At 50.0% G+C, this 23,281-nt stretch overlaps 1 protein-coding gene across 1 annotated transcript in view; it reads right to left on the bottom strand.

The window, feature by feature from the left end:
• Positions 1–23,281, bottom strand: part of NDUFS3 (NADH:ubiquinone oxidoreductase core subunit S3) — a 141,598-nt gene that overhangs the window by 55,999 nt on the left and 62,318 nt on the right. Inside the window, exons 2-3 of the mRNA XM_086959746.1 lie at positions 6,483–6,548; positions 3,924–4,021 (exon numbers count right to left, since the gene is read on the bottom strand). Of these exons, the coding sequence (XP_086815872.1) occupies positions 3,924–4,021; positions 6,483–6,548 (164 nt within the window). The remainder of the gene's footprint in view (positions 1–3,923; positions 4,022–6,482; positions 6,549–23,281) is intronic.

The following is a 23,281-nucleotide window of genomic DNA, read 5'->3' as shown; positions in this document are numbered from 1 at the left end:
ACATTTCCGGTCACCTGAAAGACCTCCACTGGCTCCCCGTCAACAAGAGAATAACGTTCCATCTCCTCACCCACGCACACAAAACCTTCTACGACCTAGGACCCGAATACCTCAACATGCGCCTGTCCTTTTACACCCCCACCCGCCAACTAAGATCGTCCAATCAAGCCCTTGCCGCAAATCCACGCATCCAAAGATCCACCATGGGGGGGAAGATCCTTCTCCTACTTAGCGGCCAAGACCTGGAATTCTCTCCCCACCCACCTCCGCCTTACACCTCTCCTTCAGAAAACAACTAATAACTTGGATATTCGATAAGTAAAGTACCCCCCCTCCCTCAAGCGCCTTGAGACCCTCTGGGTGAGTAGTGCGCTATACAAATTTTACACTTGAACTTGAACTTTTTTTTTTAGATGATGTGGTGCCCATGGTGTGATACCCTTCTCGTCAGATGCTGTGGTGCCCATGGTGTGATACCCTTCTCGTCAGATGCTGTGGTTCCCATGGTGTGATACCCTTCTCGTCAGATGCTGTGGTGCCCATGGTGTGATACCTTCTTGTTAGATGCCATAGTGCCCATGGTGCGATACCCTTCTCGTCAGATGCTGTGGTGCCCATGGTGTGATACCCTTCTTGTTAGATGCCATAGTGCCCATGGTGAGATACCCTTCTCGTCAGATGCTGTGGTGCCCATGGTGTGATACCCTTCTCGTTAAATGCTGTGCTGCCCATGGTGCGATACCCTTCTCGTCAGATGCTGTGGTGCCCATGGTGTGATACCCTTCTCGTCAGATGCTGTGCTGCCCATGGTGCGATACCCTTCTCGTCAGATGCTGTGGTGCCCATGGTGTGATACCCTTCTCGTTAAATGCTGTGCTGCCCATGGTGCGATACCCTTCTCGTCAGATGCTGTGGTGCCCATGGTGTGATACCCTTCTCGTCAGATGCTGTGCTGCCCATGGTGCGATACCCTTCTCGTCAGATGCTGTGCTGCCCATGGTGCGATACCCTTCTCGTCAGATGCTGTGCTGCCCATGGTGCGATACCCTTCTCGTCAGATGCTGTGGTGCCCATGGTGTGATACCCTTCTCGTCAGATGCTGTGCTGCCCATGGTGCGATACCCTTCTCGTCAGATGCTGTGCTGCCCATGGTGTGATACCCTTCTCGTCAGATGCTGTGCTGCCCATGGTGCGATACCCTTCTCGTCAGATGCTGTGGTGCCCATGGTGTGATACCCTTCTCGTCAGATGCTGTGCTGCCCATGGTGCGATACCCTTCTCGTCAGATGCTGTGGTGCCCATGGTGCGATACCCTTCTCGTCAGATGCTGTGGTGCCCATGGTGTGATACCCTTCTCGTCAGATGCTGTGCTGCCCATGGTGCGATACCCTTCTCGTCAGATGCTGTGGTGCCCATGGTGTGATACCCTTCTCGTTAAATGCTGTGCTGCCCATGGTGCGATACCCTTCTCGTCAGATGCTGTGGTGCCCATGGTGTGATACCCTTCTCGTCAAATGCTGTGCTGCCCATGGTGCGATACCCTTCTCGTCAGATGCTGTGGTGCCCATGGTGCGATACCCTTCTCGTCAGATGCTGTGCTGCCCATGGTGCGATACCCTTCTCGTCAGATGCTGTGCTGCCCATGGTGCGATACCCTTCTCGTCAGATGCTGTGCTGCCCATGGTGCGATACCCTTCTCGTCAGATGCTGTGGTGCCCATGGTGTGATACCCTTCTCGTCAGATGCTGTGCTGCCCATGGTGCGATACCCTTCTCGTCAGATGCTGTGGTGCCCATGGTGCGATACCCTTCTCGTCAGATGCTGTGGTGCCCATGGTGCGATACCCTTCTCGTCAGATGCTGTGCTGCCCATGGTGCGATACCCTTCTCGTCAGATGCTGTGGTGCCCATGGTGTGATACCCTTCTCGTCAGATGCTGTGCTGCCCATGGTGCGATACCCTTCTCGTCAGATGCTGTGGTGCCCATGGTGTGATACCCTTCTCGTTAAATGCTGTGCTGCCCATGGTGCGATACCCTTCTCGTCAGATGCTGTGGTGCCCATGGTGTGATACCCTTCTCGTTAAATGCTGTGCTGCCCATGGTGCGATACCCTTCTCGTCAGATGCTGTGGTGCCCATGGTGTGATACCCTTCTCGTCAGATGCTGTGCTGCCCATGGTGCGATACCCTTCTCGTCAGATGCTGTGCTGCCCATGGTGCGATACCCTTCTCGTCAGATGCTGTGCTGCCCATGGTGCGATACCCTTCTCGTCAGATGCTGTGGTGCCCATGGTGTGATACCCTTCTCGTCAGATGCTGTGCTGCCCATGGTGCGATACCCTTCTCGTCAGATGCTGTGGTGCCCATGGTGCGATACCCTTCTCGTCAGATGCTGTGGTGCCCATGGTGTGATACCCTTCTCGTCAGATGCTGTGCTGCCCATGGTGCGATACCCTTCTCGTCAGATGCTGTGGTGCCCATGGTGTGATACCCTTCTCGTTAAATGCTGTGCTGCCCATGGTGCGATACCCTTCTCGTCAGATGCTGTGGTGCCCATGGTGTGATACCCTTCTCGTCAGATGCTGTGCTGCCCATGGTGCGATACCCTTCTCGTCAGATGCTGTGCTGCCCATGGTGCGATACCCTTCTCGTCAGATGCTGTGCTGCCCATGGTGCGATACCCTTCTCGTCAGATGCTGTGGTGCCCATGGTGTGATACCCTTCTCGTCAGATGCTGTGGTGCCCATGGTGTGATACCCTTCTCGTCAGATGCTGTGCTGCCCATGGTGCGATACCCTTCTCGTCAGATGCTGTGCTGCCCATGGTGCGATACCCTTCTCGTCAGATGCTGTGCTGCCCATGGTGCGATACCCTTCTCGTCAGATGCTGTGGTGCCCATGGTGCGATACCCTTCTCGTCAGATGCTGTGCTGCCCATGGTGCGATACCCTTCTCGTCAGATGCTGTGGTGCCCATGGTGTGATACCCTTCTCGTCAGATGCTGTGGTGCCCCTGGTGTGATACCCTTCTCGTTAGATGCTGTGGTGCCCATTGTGAGATACCCTTCTCGTCAGATGCTGTGGTGCACACATACTTCAGATGCACAAGACTAAGAGTGCACGGATGCCTGCTGGACTCATAATGTATGGTGTCGCTTGTGTAAATGACGTCCTTGAAACCAATGGGACCCTTGTGCCTGTAGTGCCCATGGTCCGATACTCCCTGTCATCAGATGCCTTGGTGCACACACACTTCAGATGTACAAAGTGTGAGCTGTGTCAGGAGAAGTTCAGCTGCATGAGACGGCACATGTACTTTCGTTACCCCTAGTGCAAGCAGTGCATGGTAGCCCCTCTAGTGCATGCAATAGCAGTGTACATGGATTTCCATATACTTGAGATGTACAAAGTGTACCATGACCCTTAAGTGAAATAGGTACTGATAAGGGACCACCCCTATGCATCCATAGGTGTAGTAAAGAGGGTACAGTGTCTTTGGAAGCCTGTTGTGTTCACAGTGCACTGGGAGTTGTTCGGATGCAGGTGGTGGCCGCAGTCGATCGTTTTCTCTGGACTGTGTGCTACCCACATGTATGATGCACCTTAAGTGAGTGGCTCTCCTGCTGGGCACAGTTTATTTGGAGGCGTGTCTGCAGTGCACATGGCACTTGTGTGGGATGAGGGCACTGAGTCTGTGGTGCCAGCAGCATACCGGTTCACTGGGTGCCCGGGGCGTGCACTGCAGGGTGCAGATGCCCGGCATGCTGTGGGCTGCACCCCTGTGAGATGTGGTGCTGAGGGCGGGTGAATTACTGGGAGGCAAACGGTGATTGCAGAGTATGGCAGCCCTGGTGAGCAACGCAACCCTCCCTTACTTCTTTACTGGGATGGGCCTCCTTGGGAGAGCATGGGATGCTCATATTTACCTGCACTTGCTGGACATATTTAGGTAGAATTTCTGCCACATATTCTCCGAAGGCAGAGAGCTGCTTCTGGGTCACGGCATCTTTGGGTCGAACAGTGGCTAGAAAGAGAAAGAGGATATTCAGAGAGGTGAGATAGCATGGGAAGGAAAAGTGCTTCATAAACCCAAGCGCCACTCTAGGTGCAATACTCTCTATTTTTATTTATTTGATTTAATTAATATTATTATTTGCATTTGTTAGTTGCAAACAGGGTATTACCTATAGCAAACATCATACGAGCGAACAGTATTAACACCCATACTCGAAGACTCTGAAATAGAAGGCATTGGTCAGGTTAGCCTGGTTACAGAGCCATCCTCCTGTCAGGAGCGGTACAGCATGGCTTGTGCATCAGGGCACCCTTAATCCTGGAATCACCGGGCGGAGGCCTGGCAGAGGAGCGGCGCAGCACGAGACATCGGCGGCGGCCTTGAGTTGGTTAGCCATTCCGCTCTCTCTGACGATCTTTCAATGGCAAAGTCGGGATAGCAGAGGAGGACAGCTCTACCAGTCCGCAATGGCAGACTGGGGCACTTGTGTTCTGTAGGTGAGTCCAGGGTGGCACAATTAGTGCAGCAAGCTCCGGGGTACCCACCCTCTAACCTACATGCCCTGGGTTCCAGGGTACCGTATACTAGGGACTTCCAGGTAAGTTAACCATTTTCAATTGGGTACAGCCAATTCGACATACACTTTAGGGTCAGGGCCCTGGCACAGAATGCTGGCTTGCAAGCCTCAGTCCACTCTCCAGATGATAATGTCCGTGACTTCATCATCAGACCTGTTCTCTGCTCAAGAGTTTAGAGATCGCTTGCGGTGCGCATTATTCAATACGTGGCTGATGGCAGATGATAATGTCTGTGACTTCATCATCAGACCTGTTCTCTGCTCAAGAGTTTAGAGATCGCTTGCGGTGCGCATTATTCAATACATGGCTAATGGCAGATGCTAATGTCTGTGACTTCATCGTCAGACCTGTTCTCTGCTCAAGAGTTTAGAGATCGCTTGCGGTGCGCATTATTCAATACATGGCTGATGGCAGATGATAATGTCTGTGACTTCGTTGCCAGACCCGCCCTCTGCCTGTGCTCCTGGTGCTCTCCCCTTCTTGGGGGCCGTGGTGGAGTCTACCACTGCCCATCCACATCCAATAAGCAGAACACCATCCCTGCCCAGGTCGCACAGCCGCCTGGCGAACAGCAGGGCCCATGTGTGTTTGTGCAGTCGTTGACCAGTTCACTGAAGCAGCAGGTCCATTACCCAAGGGGACCAGCACCACTGCCCTGGACAGACGCATCCTAGTCCTGGGTTCCAGCTGAACCAAGTTCCAAAGTGAAACCATGACTTCTTCCTTCCAGCTGGGCATTATTTTGGCATTACAGACACCAGGTCCAGTGTCTTTAGTGGCTCTCCTTTGTGCAGGGCTTTAAGCGGGGTTGAAAACTCTGGAAGGTGAGCACCTCTGCCCAATCCTAGGGTGCCACTTCACCTCTCCACTCCGACTCCAGTCTTCCTGCACAGCATTCGGTAACATTTATACCTGATAACTCCCAATGATCTATGAACAAGCCTTCCCAAGGACTCTCAGACCCACCCCCAAGTGACAACTCCCCAATCCCTTCTCACCAAAACCTCCAATGGGGACCACTCCAGTGTTTGGCTTCAGAGGTCTGGCCTTCCTCCCTTGTTTCGGAAGGGTGTCCCAGGCCAGATGCAGTGTGAACAGTTAATTAGCAGATGCAGATTTCCTACCACCTCTTCCTTTGCCAGGAACGGGGCCGAACTCTGTTAACAGATCTATTGTGTGCGGAGGCTTTTGTTTTTTTACTGTTGGCCAGCAGAGTAATTAACCTGGCTTATTAGGGTGGAAAACAGCCTGGAGTCGGGTTATGGCTGAGCCAGGAAATGATGATAATTCTCAAAGTTCCATAAAGTGTGCAGTTATCACAAAAGTGACAGCAGATCTGCACCCGGGGTACTTGTTCAGCCTATGATGGATACCGGACCTGTATCCCTAGGCCCACGAATGGCGAAACTGTGCAAGAACGCAGATCTACCCCATAAGGTATTTTATAATGCATTGAGCACACAGGCGTCCAGTAAGCACCACAGACCTACAGTCAGCACAATCTGTGCGCAGAAACCAGTGTATGTAGCCCGCACGCGTGTTCTCACGTGTAACCAGCCCAGAGCCTCTTACCATAGCTAGCTTAAAAAGCAGACACTGGCGGTTAGCACTCTCAGGCCATTGCAGCGAAATTACGGGAGTGAAATTCAAGTAGCAGAATCACCCACAATAAAAGTCCAACAAAAACCTGATAATCAAAATCAAAAAATTAAATAGAAAGAACCAATTTCTTGTACCCTTTGAGACTGAAAAGCGATATTTAGAAGTCATATGTTGATATTTAAATTTTTAAGTTTAAGAACTTTTTTCCAGGCCTTGTTCAAAATCTCTCCACTTTGCACACCCCAACCCAGAATGCAAACAATATGCACCAATATAAAAGGGCAACTTACGTTTCGTCTCTGTAGTTGTTCCCTGAAGTCTACTCTGTATGAAGACTGCATGACGGTAGCCAGTAACTGGAAAGAAAAAAAAGACAATTGAGTATAAGCTTCGACAGCAGGAGTGCACTAGAACACTTGAAGTCCAGAGAATCCTATAGGAAGCTGGCTCTGTGTATACTATACCAAAATGAGGTATAGTGTGCACAGAGTCGAGTGGATCCCCAAAGGTAGGCAGAGGTAAAAGTAGATAGCACCTCACTCTCTATTTGTGGTAGTGTGGGCGAGCAGGAAGGCAGTATCAGAGGACAGTGTTAAGCCTTTGTTGTACACACTCAGTCAACAAATGATGTCACACACTCAAAGACTGAACTCAGAACAATTTGTTTGCATCAAAAATATTATTTAGTTATGAATTTGAATGGAATGAGGCGCTGGCCTCCCCGAAAGAGGTGGGGATCTCCAGTAAGCTCAGGCTGGTGCAACTTAAAATCCTGCACCGCATCTACTATACCAGAACGCTGCTGCATAAAATACAGAGAGCACCACATCCGTTTTGTTTGAGAGGCTGCGGGGAAGAGGGGACACTGCTTCACACACTCTGGGAATGCCCACAAATACGGGAATTCTGGAGACGAATAATGCGCTCGATCTCCCAAGCCCTCAAACACACGATACTACCTGAACCACGCAAGTGCCTTTTAAATATCTGGGACCCCAACGACCTGGGCAGATATGAATTGCTTTGGGCAACGCTGGCTATAACTGTGGCCAAGCGGGACATAGCACAGAAATGGGGCGCAACAGAACTGCCCACCGCAAGTAGATGGGCCAAGAACTTGGACATACTAATGATAACGGAAAGGGCAGTGTATGTACTACGCGCGGCGCCGCGCAAGTGGAACAAAGTGTGGGCGGCATGGAATATATACAGAGGGGAGATTTGTGACCCCTTACCGGAGGGAGAAGACCCAGACTCAGAGGGGGAGGAGGACTGATAAACAGTTAAGGAGAGTACACCTCAGAACACTGTGTTATGACATTAATGGATCTACCGCCATGCGCACCGGGAAACTGATGGTGTGGGGAAAGGGGTGGAGACAAAATGGCAATGATGACACATGGTTGGGGGGGGGGGAAGGGGAGTTTGTTATTTCTGTATTATTAAAAGTGATGATGACGTTACATTATACATGGAAGGGGGGGAAGATAGAAGACTACAGTACAAGTGTACAGACCGTCTATTAACATGTCCACGAGTCTTAAATGGTTTACTATACCACAATCCTTGAAGTGCAGATGTTCCTTGTTGCTTACAAAAGTTGGAATGTAAAACTGTCACCAGTACCTTATGAATGTACAAAGCTGACTAACCACTATTCCTTCCTCTTAATAAAGTTTAAAAAAAAAAATATATATATTATTTAGTTATTTTATTTCTAGAACCAAGCCAAGCCTGGTGCAGGTAAAGGAAATAATACTTTTCAAAAATCTTATGCAATGTTTTACAGTTGAATGCAGTTGGTTGAATTACAGGTAAGTCAACAGTTCGAAATTACTTTATACTTACTTTACACATTGCTATCTGTTACTTTTTTAGATTACTTTTGCTTATCAGTGTGATATGCCAAAATAGCACACTTAGACATCAATTAGACAAAAGGTATGTAATTTACTTTTAGTAAATATGCAGTTTTTCAATGTTCCATACAAATCAACTCCACACAGAACAGTTTAAGAAAAGCAGTCAATGCAATCCGATGGGAGGAAATTAAATTAACGGTTTGCATTTAAGTACTTATTTGTGGGAGTTGGTATTCTGGGGATACAACCAGGGTTCCCCCCGGGTCAAGGATGCACTCTCAGAACACCCTCAGCGGCACTAAGGTAGCCGGGTGCAGAGTGCGAAGGCCCAATGTTATCCAATGGGGATAAGTTGACTTCGGTTGTTGGCTGCTCACGAGCAGGCCACAAGGTTGTGGGAGCAAAGCTCCTGCTGTTAGGCTCAGGGTAAAGGGGGATCCGAATTAGCACCCAAAGTGCACCCGCAGCGGCACAGGGACGGCTGGGTGCAGGGTGCTGTTTCGGCATTGGGTGTCCAGTTGATTTCAATGGAAATTCTTCGGTTGCAACAAAGACTGCAGGATTGGGGCTGAAGAACTTCTGGAGGTAACCACCGGTTGGAGAGGTAAGTTGGGATGCCTGGGGATACTGGGACACCGTTGGTAGGGCCACCCAAGGTCGTGGGACATCGGGTGGAGGGGTGTCTTTAGGAGTCTAGTATCTTTTACCAGCTCCGGTCGGGTCGGGGGGATCCTCCAGAAAGGGGCTGCAGGCGTCGATTGGAGATTCGAAGCAGGTCAGAGATCACCTGATCTCAGGTCAGGATCCCATGAGAGACCTCCTCGTGGTATTGGGTCACTCAAACTCGGGTGCAGACTCGTGGTTTTGGCTTGGGCCAGAGTCTGTGGGTGATCAGATCAGGTGCTCACGGGAGGCAAAGTCTAGGGTTTGGAAGGCAGGGCAGGTCCTTCGGGTTCCTGAGGGCTGCAGGCTGCTGTACACACTGGGATTCCGCTGGAGCAGGTTCAAGGTGGGGACAGGCCAGTAGGGCTGGGGCCAAGTCAGTGGGCGTCCTCCTCTTCTAAGCGGCTTCTTTGGTCCTTCTTCTTCTGATTGGTTCTGGTCTCAGCAGCGAAGGTTCGGGGTTGCCCCTAAATACTGTGGCCAAAGATGCCAATTTGGTTTTGTCTCAATGCAGTTTTAGGGCAGGAGCACAGGCACCTGATTGCCAGGAGCCCAGGGATCACCAATTCAGCAAAAAGTGGAAGCATACCATGCAAGAAAGAGGGCACTTTCTTACAAATACCACTGCAGGAACAACACTAAATACAAAAACACCCCCTCATTGCAGACCAATTGGCCCACCCCGCAGCAGGCAGAGACCTTGGAGGTAAAGTGGCTATGCTGACTGCAACAAAGTGACTCAATACTCTGATAGAGGCCCCTTAGTACAGGGAAAAGGGAACCTCTCTGGAGACCAAGAAGTGCCTCCACCATGTCATTGCAGATGAAGAGCCCTACCTCCTCCCTGACTGACTGCGGGCAAGGGGGCCCCTCAATACAGGGAGCGGGAACCCTCACTGCGAGCCTAGGGGCATGCTCTCTGCAGATCAACAGACCCATGCACTGCAGGTCAGGGAACTGTGGCACTGCAAGTCATAAAATCCAGTCACTGGCAACAAATATCTCATTACTGCAGGCAAAAGACCCGTGCCTCTGCAGGCAGGCAAAAGACCCGTCTCTCTCTGCAGGCAGGCAAAAGACCCGTCTCTCTCTGCAGGCAGGCAAAAGACCCGCCTCTCTCTGCAGATAGGCAAAACACCAGTCTCTCTCTGCAGGCAGGCAAAAGACCTGTGTCTCTCTGCAGGCAGGCAAAAGACCTGTGTTTCTCTGCAGGCAGGCAAAAGACCTGTGTTTCTCTGCAGGCAGGCAAAAGACCTGTGTCTCTCCGCAGGCAGGCAAGAGACCCGTGTCTCTGCAGGCAAGCAAGAGACCCGTGTCTCTGCAGGCACATTTTAAAGTCAACGGATCCTTGTTATTACATGCACAGGGCTACGATCACTGCAGACTTAGCTCTGAAAAAAGACAGCCTTATCACTGGAGGTATAGCCCTACAAGCAAAGGTCTTGCCTCAGCGGGCTTAGGACTTAACCAATTGCAGTAGTAAACTCTTCCAGGAAAACAACCCCCCTCATTCTCCAAAAGCTCACAGCTCTGCAGAAAAAGCCTTCGCAAACAAAATGTGCTGGAACTGTAGGACACTGTAATGCAGAGACCCCTCAGAACCATTGCTTATTCAGATCCAAGAATAAAGACACACTCAAGGACAGGGTTCGATGTACTACTCCAGAGTGAGAAACATCACCTGCTCCTGCTCTGCCAGAGCGACCCTTCAGAAAGCCAGGAAAGCCTGTGTGAGACCGTCTGTGAAAGACCTGGGCAAACTACAATCTCAGGCCATCAGCAGGCTAAGACCCTGCACAAGTCGCATGCAGAGGTAGCAGCAGAGAATGAAGCAAGAACTCAAAACCACATTTCAAAAAGTATAAAACCCATAATAGTGTTGAGGGGTCGAAGCCAGAGAGTTAAAGTGCATTTAATGTACATTGATAAACTTTGTATTAATGCTCCATATCTGGTCAGCATAACCTTTATCTCATTGGATTGTGTTGCAAGATGTTGATAAATCATCAACGTAATTGATGTTTATGACAGAAAGACAGCTACTTAGAGGAAATATCCATCTAACTGTTTTGCATGGCGGGTACAAGGCCACGGAGCAGAAACCACTTGGAGACAAAGGTAAAATATATGCAAAACCCTAAGTGAAATGGAGTATTTGACAGAACTAGACTAATATTTTTAACACCTAGGTGCATAAATGTAGTCGCCACAAAGAAAGAGTTTATCCAGTACTAGTAGCTCATTTCTACATAGTACTAGTCAGATCCATTAACAACATAATGAGGATTAACACGACACAACATAAAATATTCTACAGCCCTTGTACAACCTAACTAGCGATGCAGAAGCGCAAACATGATTGTGATCTTTGTAGAACAAAAGAAGTCCCCAGCCCCAATATGGAGGATCATGTAAACATGGATTATGCTCCTGCCCTGAGAATGGTTGTCATTGCCTTCAGAAACTCCCAGCCTCATGGTTCTCCAAGCAGGTGCTAAGGACATCAATCTCCTATCCCAGCTTGTTTGGCTGTCATCGCTGCCGGCTCCATCTCTCATGATGGGCTAGGCAGACCCCCCAGGATATTTCGGCATAGATTTGCAAATTTAGAGGCACAAAAATGGAAATTTAGCGGCACAAAAATGGCGATTTTGTGGCACAAAAATGGCAATTTTGCAGCATTATTGCGGCACTTTATTTTACTTGTGTTCATTCCTTTCCAGCCTTAAATCAATGGAAACTCTTTAGCAGAGTATTTCACTTTGAAATAGGCATATTTTAAAGTGTCTGGGAGTGTTCTTTTTGCTATATTCTCCTTTGTGGTAACATTCTGGATCAAAGGTGAAAACCAGCACAATAGCACAGAGACACCACTGACCACGGAGACACCACTGACCACGGAGACACCACTGACCACGGAGACACCACGGACCACGGAGACACCACTGACCACGGAGACACCCAAGATCAGGGAGACCTCAGAGACACCACTGACCATGGAGACACCACTGACCATGGAGACACCACTGACCACGGAGACACCACTGACCACGGAGACACCCAAGATCAGGGAGACCTCAGAGACACCACTGACCATGGAGACACCACTGACCATGGAGACACCACTGACCACGGAGACACCACTGACCACGGAGACACCACTGACCACGGAGACACCCAAGATCAGGGAGACCTCAGAGACACCACTGACCATGGAGACACCACTGACCATGGAGACACCACTGACCACGGAGACACCACTGACCACGGAGACACCACTGACCACGGAGACACCACTGACCACGGAGACACCCAAGATCAGGGAGACCTCAGAGACACCACTGACCATGGAGACACCACTGACCATGGAGACACCACTGACCACGGAGACACCACTGACCACGGAGACACCACTGACCACGGAGACACCCAAGATCAGGGAGACCTCAGAGACACCACTGACCATGGAGACACCACTGACCACGGAGACACCACTGACCACGGAGACACCACTGACCACGGAGACACCACTGACCACGGAGACACCCCAGATCTGGGAGACCTCAGAGACACCACTGACCATGGAGACACCACTGACCATGGAGACACCACTGACCACGGAGACACCACTGATCACGGAGACGCCACTGACCACGGAGACACCACTGACCACGGAGACACCCCAGATCAGGGAGACACCCCAGATCAGGGAGACCTCAGAGACACCACTGACCATGGAGACACCACTGACCACGGAGACACCACTGACCACGGAGACACCACTGACCACGAAGACACCACTGACCACGGAGACACCCCTGATCAGGGAGACCTCAGAGACACCACTGACCACGGAGACACCACTGACCACGGAGACACCAGTGACCATGGAGACACCACTGACCATGGAGCCACCCCAGATCGTTGAGATGTGGATCGGTTTCAACGAAGCCCGCAGATGTTATTCAAACTTTAAGCACCAACGTTACTTAAACGCTGGACATTGGCTTAACTCTGTGAACGTGTGATGTACCAGCAACATTCAACAAGCAGACCTCTATTCCATCAATGAATGAGTGACACAGGGAGTCATCAACATGCAAATGTCACTCACTTGATCTGCAGAGAACGCACGGTCCCGTCGTGCAGGTGCTTCAACACACAAACCCCTGGAGTGGGCGATGATGCCGCGACCCAGAAGTATCCTGTGTGCCAATGTCACTCAATTAGCAGACTACACGCGAGGACCCCGACCATGTAAATGTCTCAGCTCGCAGGCACTGCTCAACCCGCTTGACGTGGAGATGTCTCAACAGGCAGACATTACGATGCACTAGCGTCACTCAAGCTACACGCATTCACTTAACACAGAGTCCCTTATCACGCAAAAGTAACTTAACCATCAAACAGCCGCTGACGGCAACCTGACAGATGTCAGCACAACACTCTTAGCACACCAGCACCACTCAAACTGCAGACATTGGTCAACTCACTGACACCATCTGGCTCACACACCCTTCAACCAGCAAACATGGCCGCCACCAACCCTACATCAGCAGTTCCTTCTAGGACGCCCCTTTAGGCAAGCATTCAAGTGGTAAGTATAATAAACGACAAATGAAATAATGATGACACAGGCAGACCCCCAGAGATCAGTGCACTTTCTGGCTGTCCAACAACCAGGACATTATTTCAGCGGCTTCTCTCTTTGAAATGTGGTGCGTTCTAATATGATGACTCCCTTCATGATTGTCCGTAATTGCTCTTTGACATTCTTGGAGGCCGGCTGGAGCTCTCCCATCATCATCTCCACCCCTCCCACCCTGTCCTCGAGCGTCTGTTGCTCTGCCAACTTCAGGGCACTATTTAATGACCCTTTTGGGAGTCCTAACCTGTTTTTCCAGATGCTCATTTCAACTCTCTCGATCTGATGCACTACCTTTACCGTTATCTCACACCAGAAGACCTGCTGTGCACAAAGCCTGTCGCCATGTGAGCACAGGGGTTACTGACACAAGCCTGTCGGAGAGGGCCAGGTGAGCACAGGGGTTACTGGGCCAAGCCTGTCGAAGAGGGCCACGTGAGCACAGGGGTTACTGGGCCAAGCCTGTCGGAGAGGGCCGTATGAGCACAGGGGTTACTGGGCCAAGCCTGTCGAAGAGGGCCACGTGAGCACAGGGGTTACTGGGCCAAGCCTGTCGGAGAGGGCCAGGTGAGCACAGGGGTTACTGGGCCAAGCCTGTCGAAGAGGGCCACGTGAGCACAGGGGTTACTGGGCCAAGCCTGTCGGAGAGGGCCGTATGAGCACAGGGGTTACTGGGCCAAGCCTGTCGGAGAGGGCCGTGTGAGCACAGAGGTTACTGAGACAAGCCTGTCGGAGAGGGCCGCGTGAGCACAGGGGTTAGTGGGCCATGCCGGTCGGAGAGGGTCGTGTGAGCACAGGGGTTAGTGGGCCAAGCCTGTTGGAGAAGGCCCTGTGAGCACGGGGGTTAGTGGGCCAAGCCTGTCGGAGAGGGCCGTGTGAGCAGAGGGGTTAGTGGGCCAAGCCTGTTGGAGAGGGCCGCGTGAGCAGAGGGGTTAGTGGGCCAAGCCTACTGGAGAGGGCCGTGTGAGCACGGGGGTTAGTGGGCCAAGCCTGTTGGAGAGGGCCGTGTGAGCAGAGGGGTTAGTGGGCCAAGCCTGTTGGAGAGGGCCGTGTGAGCAGAGGGGTTAGTGGGCCAAGCCTACTGGAGAGGGCCGTGTGAGCAGAGGGGTTAGTGGGCCAAGCCTGTTGGAGAGGGCCGTGTGAGCAGAGGGGTTAGTGGGCCAAGCCTGTTGGAGAGGGCCGTGTGAGCACGGGGGTTAGTGGGCCAAGCCTGTTGGAGAGGGCCGTGTGAGCAGAGGGGTTAGTGGGCCAAGCCTGTTGGAGAGGGCCGTGTGAGCAGAGGGGTTAGTGGGCCAAGCCTGTTGGAGAGGGCCGTGTGAGCAGAGGGGTTAGTGGGCCAAGCCTACTGGAGAGGGCCGTGTGAGCAGAGGGGTTAGTGGGCCAAGCCTACTGGAGAGGGCCGTGTGAGCACGGGGGTTAGTGGGCCAAGCCTACTGGAGAAGGCCCTGTGAGCACGGGGGTTAGTGGGCCAAGCCTGTTGGAGAGGGCCGCGTGAGCACAGGGGTTAGTGGGCCAAGCCTACTGGAGAGGGCCGTGTGAGCAGAGGGGTTAGTGGGCCAAGCCTACTGGAGAGGGCCGTGTGAGCAGAGGGGTTAGTGGGCCAAGCCTACTGGAGAGGGCCGTGTGAGCACGGGGGTTAGTGGGCCAAGCCTACTGGAGAAGGCCCTGTGAGCACGGGGGTTAGTGGGCCAAGCCTGTTGGAGAGGGCCGCGTGAGCACAGGGGTTAGTGGGCCAAGCCTACTGGAGAGGGCCGTGTGAGCATAGGGGTTAGTGGGCCAAGCCTGTTGGAGAGGGCCGTGTGAGCAGAGGGGTTAGTGGGCCAAGCCTACTGGAGAGGGCCGTGTGAGCAGAGGGGTTAGTGGGCCAAGCCTGTTGGAGAGGGCCGTGTGAGCAGAGGGGTTAGTGGGCCAAGCCTGTTGGAGAGGGCCGTGTGAGCACGGGGGTTAGTGGGCCAAGCCTGTTGGAGAGGGCCGTGTGAGCAGAGGGGTTAGTGGGCCAAGCCTGTTGGAGAGGGCCGTGTGAGCAGAGGGGTTAGTGGGCCAAGCCTGTTGGAGAGGGCCGTGTGAGCAGAGGGGTTAGTGGGCCAAGCCTACTGGAGAGGGCCGTGTGAGCAGAGGGGTTAGTGGGCCAAGCCTACTGGAGAGGGCCGTGTGAGCACGGGGGTTAGTGGGCCAAGCCTACTGGAGAAGGCCCTGTGAGCACGGGGGTTAGTGGGCCAAGCCTGTTGGAGAGGGCCGCGTGAGCACAGGGGTTAGTGGGCCAAGCCTACTGGAGAGGGCCGTGTGAGCAGAGGGGTTAGTGGGCCAAGCCTACTGGAGAGGGCCGTGTGAGCACAGGGGTTAGTGGGCCAAGCCTACTGGAGAGGGCCGTGTGAGCAGAGGGGTTAGTGGGCCAAGCCTGTTGGAGAGGGCCGTGTGAGCAGAGGGGTTAGTGGGCCAAGCCTGTTGGAGAGGGCCGTGTGAGCACGGGGGTTAGTGGGCCAAGCCTGTTGGAGAGGGCCGTGTGAGCAGAGGGGTTAGTGGGCCAAGCCTGTTGGAGAGGGCCGTGTGAGCAGAGGGGTTAGTGGGCCAAGCCTGTTGGAGAGGGCCGTGTGAGCAGAGGGGTTAGTGGGCCAAGCCTACTGGAGAGGGCCGTGTGAGCAGAGGGGTTAGTGGGCCAAGCCTACTGGAGAGGGCCGTGTGAGCACGGGGGTTAGTGGGCCAAGCCTACTGGAGAAGGCCCTGTGAGCACGGGGGTTAGTGGGCCAAGCCTGTTGGAGAGGGCCGCGTGAGCACAGGGGTTAGTGGGCCAAGCCTACTGGAGAGGGCCGTGTGAGCAGAGGGGTTAGTGGGCCAAGCCTACTGGAGAGGGCCGTGTGAGCACAGGGGTTACTGGGACAAGCCTATTGTCCAGAACTTTGGCCGAGATTTTCATGTTGTATTTTGTAGGGAAATGGGACTGTAGCTAGCACACGCCAGGGGATATTTACCTGGTGTTGTAATCGGAGTGAATATTGCATTATTACATTTCGGGTGCAGTTTTCCTGTCTGCTGTGCCTTCGTAAATGAGTTGCACAGTAGCTTAGCTGCATATTCTACGGGAAGCCCCTGTACTCGTGGCCTGGGCTGTTCACAGCTGTTGAATATTCATTATTTCCTTCTCCATGTTGCTACCCTCTAGGTAGCCAGGGAAACACCCGGGAGAACGTGAAGTCATTACAAAGCCTATTACCCTTGGAAGGTAAAAGGAGAGTTGGGTTGAAGTTTGCTCCTGCAGCTGCTGCAACAGCCCGTTTTGTTGGAGCGCTCGAATGTTTCCCATAGAGTTATCACGAATGAACGGTGTAGAGGCACAAGATGGCCACAAGATGTCCCCGTTTCCAAACAAATGGGAATTAAGAGGCAACAATATCGGTCACTTATGCGTTCACGACTCTGTTTTAGCCTCGTCCAATTAAAAACATATCAGATCGTATTTTCCCCAAATTTCGCTGGCGGATTTGTAACAAGCATTGGCATAACCAATAGGTCTCGCCTTTGGGACCTTATAAGTATTTAATTATGCAGCTCAATGTCCTTGGTACAACAACATCAAGTGTTGCATGGCTAAACACTTATACGGTCCAAAAGGCGAGACCTATTGGCTATGCCAATGCTTGCATATTGCATCAACATTTCTGCAGCTTCATCATGGTATGAGCAAATGTATCCAATCCAATCCAATCCAAAAGTTCTTTATTTCGGCTGTTGAGGCCATAAAAGATACAATAAACAGTAAAATCCTCATGTCATAAAAATACAAGCTAAAAATAAGACATATCAACATACAAGATTATAACAATTGCAAAGAAGCGGAAACTAGCTTAATTCATTCTATGTAGGGAATCAGCAAAATCAAGATACTATTCACTGGAATTCTTCTAACGGTTAGGGATTAGCCTTTCAGCATTTTTTTCCTTTTCACCCACATAGCCATTAAAAACGTAGATACTGCAAATACAATACAGTGTAAAGTGCTCGACTTTAGGATTCTAAACGCATGTAAACAGTGTCTAAAGCCTAGATGCCTACACAGAGGTACTAGCCAGTGCTTTCTTGGTCTACTATAATGACGTAAATAATTAATTTACTCTCTTAATTTCTATGCAGGTAAGTACTTAATCAATGATAACTCAATCAGAAGGAAAGAAAACAGAGTCCGTGGTGTTAGAGTTTCTAAGGGTTTTATTCCTCATAAAGGAATCAGGATATCATGTTCTGACCACCACAGGGGTGTCAGAAGGGATAGATGAGCGCGCTCTCGTTTATTGACAATACATAGCTTATATACTTGATTTACATCATAAGGTTCAATGTAAGAGGCGTAACAGCTGAGAGAAGACAAGATAACAGTATACACGTGGTACCAATACATCATCAAGAGGCGTAAACTAGGCGTGAACTAGAGGTGTGTGCTAGAAACGTCACTGATAGGTGACGCAAGTGGGTGGCACCAAGGGGTGGTGCTAACAGAATGTTGCAATGTCAGCAGAAATCGGAAGCTTGGATGCGCGCGCAGCTGCATGACGTGTGATTGACGGGGTGCAGGGGTCTTGACATTTACACTGACGGAAAGAGACAGAAGTCTGGCATGTCAGATCAACTTGTACTTCTATCATATCTGATATCTGATGTTTAGGAACTATACTATCTGGGCGGAAAGGTCTCTAGGGTAGAGGCTGTTCTATGCTAACTGTGGATGCGTGTATGAGCGCCTAAGTGTCTACATGTGAAGCGTGGGGGCACGGGGCCTTCCATGGAAGCATGGCAACAGAGGCTATGAATTACTTGCATTAAGACAGGTCGGCCCTTCTTGGCTCTGCAGCTGGAGAGGATGTTTACAGGATCTAGTAGGCAGGAATGTATTCTCGGGGAGCGGAACAGATAACTCGAAGGTTATAGTCAGTCTTGGCAGAAAGCAGGCTTGAGCTGAGCGCAAGGGGCCGCGCTGAATGTAGGACAGAGTTCACGAGTACAGAGGTAGCCTGGGCAGAGTCAGGAGCCACAAAAGAGGTTCAGATGGCAGGAATTCAGGGCCTACTCTGGCTAGAGCAGGAAAAAGTGAAAAGTGTACTACAAAAAGACGGTGGCATAGCATACTTAGGAACGGACTACATAATCCATTCATGGTGCTTCTGAAAGAGGACAAGTTGACGGTGGACGCAAATGTATTTGCGTCTTCATAGCTGGCACAGGAGGGGAGTTACATGCACTTTAAGCTGGTACATGGAGTCGGTGGGGTACGCGCTAGGGAACACATCATGACCAAAATTTAATTTTCCTCATTCCCTCCTTGTTCCCTACGGACCCTTCATGAAATATCGATCCTCATGAATCGATCAGTCTGTTCTTGTAACATCATTTGTTCTTCTTCCTTTCGGTTACGTTTTGAGTGGAAACTGGAATGTTCAATACAAGAGGTGGCACATAGTCCACAGATCGCTGGCCCACACTGTAGGCACAGGCAGCAACTGAATACTAGGACTAGGCCAATGCCTAGGAAGGATAGGATCTTCCATCCCCAAGCTGTTAACGTTGTCCAGAACCAACCGGACCAAGTCCAGGTGCCTGGATTCTGATGTATCTGATTTGCAATTTTATGAAGACGGGTGATAGCTTGATATACAGATGGTGCATTCTGTGGAATGAAAACACAGCAGCTTGACCCGATGACCTTACAGGCTCCACCTCTATCTGCCAAGATGACGTCAATTACAAGACGATTCTGAAGGACAACAACCCGCATAGCGGACTGCTCTTCTGTTAAGTTACCTAAGGCGGAGGTAGTTTCTTTTACTACGGCTTCAAGTGTTCTAGTTAATCTGCGTATTAATTTACTATTCTGGAAAGGGCCTAAGAAGAAAAAGAATCCTTTATTAAAATCAGTGTACTGTTCCCATGCCGTTTCTGTGTAGTCGACAAGGGGGGCATCTCTTCTGGGTCTATTCTTTACTAGATTGCTATTTCTATGGTAATCAGAAGGGGCTAGAAAAACAGGTGGCAGAAGGAATGCAATGTAACAGGTACCATCCCAATCTGGAGGTAGGCGAATGTATGCGGTATGACCACAAACAAAGTAAGAATGACTGATAGCTTTGAAAGATGATTTTCCATCATCACTGAATTTGACCACAGTAGTGCATTTACTATGACCTAAGTGTACTGAACCTTTCTTCTTGATACATAATTCACCAGTGACTGGCAGTACTGACATAATAGGTAGAACTGGTGTGGCTTCGGATTCGACAGTAAGAATCATAAAGCTAATTGTATAATTACCTAATCCATATACTTCATTTTCTAGATCAGTTCCTATTCTAATGGGGAGTCCCTCCTTATCCGGGTAACAAACGTCTAGTAGGACCAAGTTCAGGTTTCCCCAAACCCAACCCCCATCGAAAACAGCAATGTCGGGATCTAAAGAATTAATTATCTTAAACCATGCTCCACAGGAGCCATTGTGAGAGAACGGGTAAGGAAAGAGAGGCAGGGCTCCCTTATAATTCTGGTAGGGAGGGAGTCGGCCACATATCCAGCAATTTGTAGCATTGTTAATTTGATGAGAATGGTGTAACATACTAATGAATGTATTGTTGCGCAGCGCGAGTCTGTAGGAAAGCTCATGAGGAGGTAACTCACTAAAAGTGTGTTCAGCAGAGACATTGTAAGCAGATTGTTCACGCTTGAAGATAGGATAGTATATAGGTAACAAGATGCTAGCAATAATAATTAATATACTGAGAATAAACATGATTATTAGTGTCACTATACAGTGACTACGAAGTGATTTGCAGTATGTTCTTTTCTTTTCCTCTCTCTCTCTAACTCGATCTAGGGGATACATGTCAGAAACTATTTAACCGATTCACCTAGGGGAGGACTTAAACAATTAAACTGTCTGACTTGCTAGATCGTAATTTCATACGGTATTGTTCTTGAGGAGTCTTTTCTTTCTTGACTTCGGTAAAGTCTTTGGAATCACAGTCTCTGGTGGGGGTGGGTGTGTCTTGTTCCGGTTTCAGTCCTGGGAATGTTTTGATATGGCTTAGGTGGACCCACCCCTTTCTGCCTTCCAATTTGACTGCGGTCTTTGTTGTAAGAAGAACGGTCTTCGGAGACTTCCAGCGGGGCTCCAACGGACTTTTCCTGTCGAAGTTTCGGACTAAAACAACATCTCCGGGGCGGACATCATGCTCCTTCACATCGGTGTTGTCAGGGAAGGCTGCGGCAACCTGTGAACGACATGATTGGAGTGCAGACATCAAGGAGGCAAGGTAATCTGTCAACATATTAGAATCAACATCGGTTATCTTTTTAGGAATGGGCGTCCCCCACATATTCGGTGGTCTGCCAAAGACCACTTCGTACGGAGATAGCCCTGATCTCGAATGGGCGACCATTCTCATATAGAATAGTGCCACCGGCAGGGCGACTATCCAGTCGACCCCTTTGTCCTGACATATTTTGGCAAGGCGAATCTTTAATGTCTGATTATGCCTCTCAACAAGGCCTGCGGCTTCTGGATGTCGGACACAATGGAACTTCCACTGGTATCCCAATAACAAGGAAACTTCTTTCATTAGGGCAGACGAGAATGGCTGACCGTTATCTGAGTACACGACACGGGGCAAGCCGTACCGTGGGAAAAATTCACGAACCAACTGTTTGGCAGTGGTCGGAGCAGTGTAATCTGGGACTGGGTATGCTTCGGTCCAGCGGGACAGAGCACAGACAACTACGAGAACATATTTAAATCCTCGACAACGGCCCATCTGGATATAATCCATCTGGAGGACTTCAAAAGGGTGATCGGGAGGATGAAATCCACCTTGCTCTACAGGGACGCTTTTACCTGGATTGAACTGACAACAGATCATGCAAGTACGCACTTTCTGTTTTGCTGCTGCTCGTAAGTGTTTATTGTTCCAGAGATTTTGCAAACTGTCTAGCATTGCTTTCTCTCCTAGATGTGCAGGACTATGTGCTGTATTTATCATGACTTGAACCATAGAGTCAGGGAGAAACCATGTAGATTTTCCCTTCGTCATCCAACCTTGATCTGTCTGGATCCCTCCTAGTTCGGTCCATTTCTTTATTTCGTCTGCAGTAGCATGTGTCTGAATGTCAATAACATCTAGTGTGGGATCTCTGACTGTCATACAGATTGTCGGATCTGTTGTTTTTGTGGTGTCAGTTGTCTGAGTGTCGGTCAGTGCTGTATGTTTTGCTGTCTGATCTGCCAGGTCATTACCCTGGGAAACAGAATCTGTGGCTTTAGTATGTGCTTTACACTTCATGACTGATATGGCTGAAGGCAGATGTATTGCTTCTAGCAGTGCTTGAATGAGAGGACCATGCTGTATCTTTGTACCATGAGAGGTCAGAAAACCTCGTTCTTGCCAGAGCATGCCGAAGTCGTGTACGACTCCGAACGCATAACGGGAATCTGTGTATATGTTAACATTTCTGTTCTTCGCTAGAATACAGGCTTGGGTCAGAGCGATGAGCTCTGCTGCTTGGGCAGACAATGTATCAATACGATGTGTTTCTTTAACTTCAGTTTCAGTGGTCACGGCATACGCGGCCACTAACTCTCCTGTACTTGTTCTCATGCATGAACCATCCACATAAAGTGTCAGGTCTGGATTTGTCAATGGGACATCTGTTAAATCTCGTCTGGGCTTTGTTACTGCATTAATAATCTCTATACAATCATGTGGAGCTGGATCTGTCATAACTGTAGGTAACAATGTTGCTGGATTCAAGATACTGCAGCGTCTGATTTCTATGTGTGGCTGGAATAATGTCAATTCGTAACCTGTCAGTCGTGCTATAGTCAAGTGTTGAGTCTGGGTTCTGTTTAACAGAACCTCTACAGAATGTGGAACTTGTACTGTTAACTGATGACCTAAAACAATTGAGTCACTTTGTCTGATTGCTAACGCTGTTGCTGCTACTGACTTTAAGCATGCAGGGAGTGCCTGTGCTACTGAATCCAATGTGCTTGAAAAATAAGCGCAAGGCTTATGTGAACCTGCTTGATCTTGAGTGAGGACAGACAATGCTGTACCGTCACGTTCTGTAACAAAAAGTGTAAACGGTTTGCTGTAACATGGTGTCGCTAAAACTGGTGCTTGGCATAAAGCTTTCTTTAATTCCTCAAAGGCTTGTGTGTGTTCCTGAGTCCAAGGGAGGACAGTCGAAGTTGCTGCCTCCTGTGTCGTTAACTGGATGAGTGGTTTAGCTAGAAATGCATATTGAGGAATCCATTGTCTGCAGTACGAGGTGAGGCCTATGAAGGCCCGCACTTCTTTTTGTGACTGGGGTCGGGGCATGTTTACAATTAACTGAATGCGATCGGGAGTGAGCTGTCTCCCCACTTTGGACAGCAAGTGACCCAAGTACACAACTTGCTGAACACAGAATTGTAGCTTCGAAGGAGACACCTTGTGTCCCTTGTCGGCCAGAAAATGCAATACTATCAGAGATGCTTGTTCACATTCGGGCTCACTTCGTGCGGTGATCAGTAGATCATCGACGTACTGTAGTAAAGCGGTATTAACTGGCATTTGGATACAATCTAGTTGTCTTTTCAGTGCTTGACTATAGATGCTGGGGCTTTCTGTAAATCCTTGAGGTGCGCGGGAAAATTTGAAACTTCGTCCATTTAAACTGAATCCGAAGAGATATTGGCTCTCCGGGTCAATGGGTACACTGAAGAAGGCGTTCTTGAGATCGATTACAGTAAAGAACGTTGCTTCTGAATCAATGGCAGTTAACAGGGAGGAGATATCGGGGACCACAGGATACTGTGGTACAATGCATTTGTTCAGTTCTCGAAGATCAATCACCAGCCGATATACTGGCGGTGCATTGCGGTCTGTACGTTTAAGAATTGGAA

This window comes from Lissotriton vulgaris, chromosome 2_2 (assembly GCF_964263255.1).
Source record: "Lissotriton vulgaris chromosome 2_2, aLisVul1.2, whole genome shotgun sequence".
NCBI classification, from domain to species: domain Eukaryota; kingdom Metazoa; phylum Chordata; class Amphibia; order Caudata; family Salamandridae; genus Lissotriton; species Lissotriton vulgaris.
The sequence above is the reverse complement of the archived record's forward strand: the minus strand, read 5'-3'. Positions and strand labels throughout refer to the sequence as shown.